Raw genomic sequence first — 1575 nt, 5'->3', positions numbered from 1 at the left:
AACAAACAAACAAGAATTAGTTCAGTTTTACTTTTGTGAAAATTAGCTCTTCTTTTCAGTGACTTCTCTGACTTCTGACCTTGTATTTCCATCTATGTTTCTCTCTGGGCATGGGTTTATCTTTCTGAGCTCTCTCTCTTACTTAATTCTTTAAAATAACTCTACAAAAGTCACTTCTCTTAAAAGTATTCTTCATATCTTCTAACACAGATGAGGGTGCAAACTAAGTGTCACCTTTGGAAAAGACTTGGAAAAGACTTCCAAATTCATGGCCGTCTACTCAAAATCCTTTTGCATTACCACCACCCTCGTGCCTTTTTTTAAAAAAACCATATTACCAAGACTGCATTTATGTTATATACCTAAACGTTAACTCTGATATTCAAACCCTGCATTCCCAGAATGAAGTTCCATACCTTACTGATCCATCAATGGAGGCAGTAAGCACCAATTGTAAGTCTTCTATGTAGACTAGTTGAACAATTTCTAGAGCATGAGCACGCCAGGAAAGAAGCTGCTTGAATTTCTAGATAGCAACAATAAAACACAAAGTTTGGAACAAGTGTGAACTAATAAAAATTCAATCTTGAACAAAATTACCATTATAGAGCCAACCATACAGTGCATGGTACAGACATCTACACAGGATCAATAAGTATGATTAAGTCCCTAACCTCAATAAGCTCTCCTCTTGCTTTTGAGTTATCTAAACATGCATTTTCAGATATTTTAATCTATACAAATTCCTGGGAGAGGAAACACCTTGTCTTTAGCAACTTATCATGTGTCACACTGTTGTTATTAAGTGTCATTCAGTTGGTTCTGACTTATAGTGACTCTATCCACAACAGAACAAAACACTGCCTTCTCCTGTGCCATCCTCACAATTGTTAAGTTTGAGCATATTTCTGTTGCCACTATGCCAGTCATGCTGTTGGGCACCTTCTTGTTTTTCATTGACCCTTCACTTTCCTAAGCATGATGTCCTTTTCCAGAAACTGATCCCTGGTAAAATGAACAAGAGATGAAGTTTCAGCATCTTGGCTTCTAAGAGCATCCTGGTTGTACTTCTTCCAAGACAGGTTTGTTTGGTCTTTTGGCAGTGCATGGTACTTTTAATATTCTTCTTCAACATTATAATTCAAGTACATTGATTATTCCTTATTTAGAGGTCAACTTTCACACACATATAGTAGGTGGTGAGATGATTAAAAATACCATGGCTTGGGGCAGGTGGACCTTTGTCCTCACACTGTTATCTTAACTCTTTAAACACTTGAAAGAGGTCTTTTGCAGCAGAGTGACCTAATCATATATGTTGTTTGATTAATTGGTTGCTACTTACATGAATGTTGATTATGGATCCAAGCAAAATGAAATCTTTGACAACTTTAAACTTTTCTCTGTCACGATTTTATTTATTGATGCAGTTGTGACGATTTTGGTTTTCTTTACATTGAGGTGCAATCCAGACTGAGGTTTTTGATCTTCATCAGTAAGTATTTCAAGTCCTCTTCACTTTTAATAAGAAAAGTTGTGTCATCTGCACATCACTCTTCCTCCAATCCTGTTGCC

The 1575-nt window shown here is 36.4% G+C and overlaps 1 protein-coding gene across 1 annotated transcript in view; it reads right to left on the bottom strand.

Moving 5' to 3' along the window:
* WDR64 (WD repeat domain 64) overlaps window positions 1-1575 on the bottom strand; it is a 457550-nt gene that overhangs the window by 73535 nt on the left and 382440 nt on the right. The window contains exon 22 of the mRNA XM_006868582.1: window positions 417-526. Within this exon, the coding sequence (XP_006868644.1) occupies window positions 417-526 (110 nt within the window). The remainder of the gene's footprint in view (window positions 1-416; window positions 527-1575) is intronic.

The sequence above is a fragment of the Chrysochloris asiatica genome, unplaced genomic scaffold (genome assembly GCF_000296735.1).
Source record: "Chrysochloris asiatica unplaced genomic scaffold, ChrAsi1.0 scaffold00119, whole genome shotgun sequence".
Taxonomy (NCBI): domain Eukaryota; kingdom Metazoa; phylum Chordata; class Mammalia; order Afrosoricida; family Chrysochloridae; genus Chrysochloris; species Chrysochloris asiatica.
The sequence above is the reverse complement of the archived record's forward strand: the minus strand, read 5'-3'. Positions and strand labels throughout refer to the sequence as shown.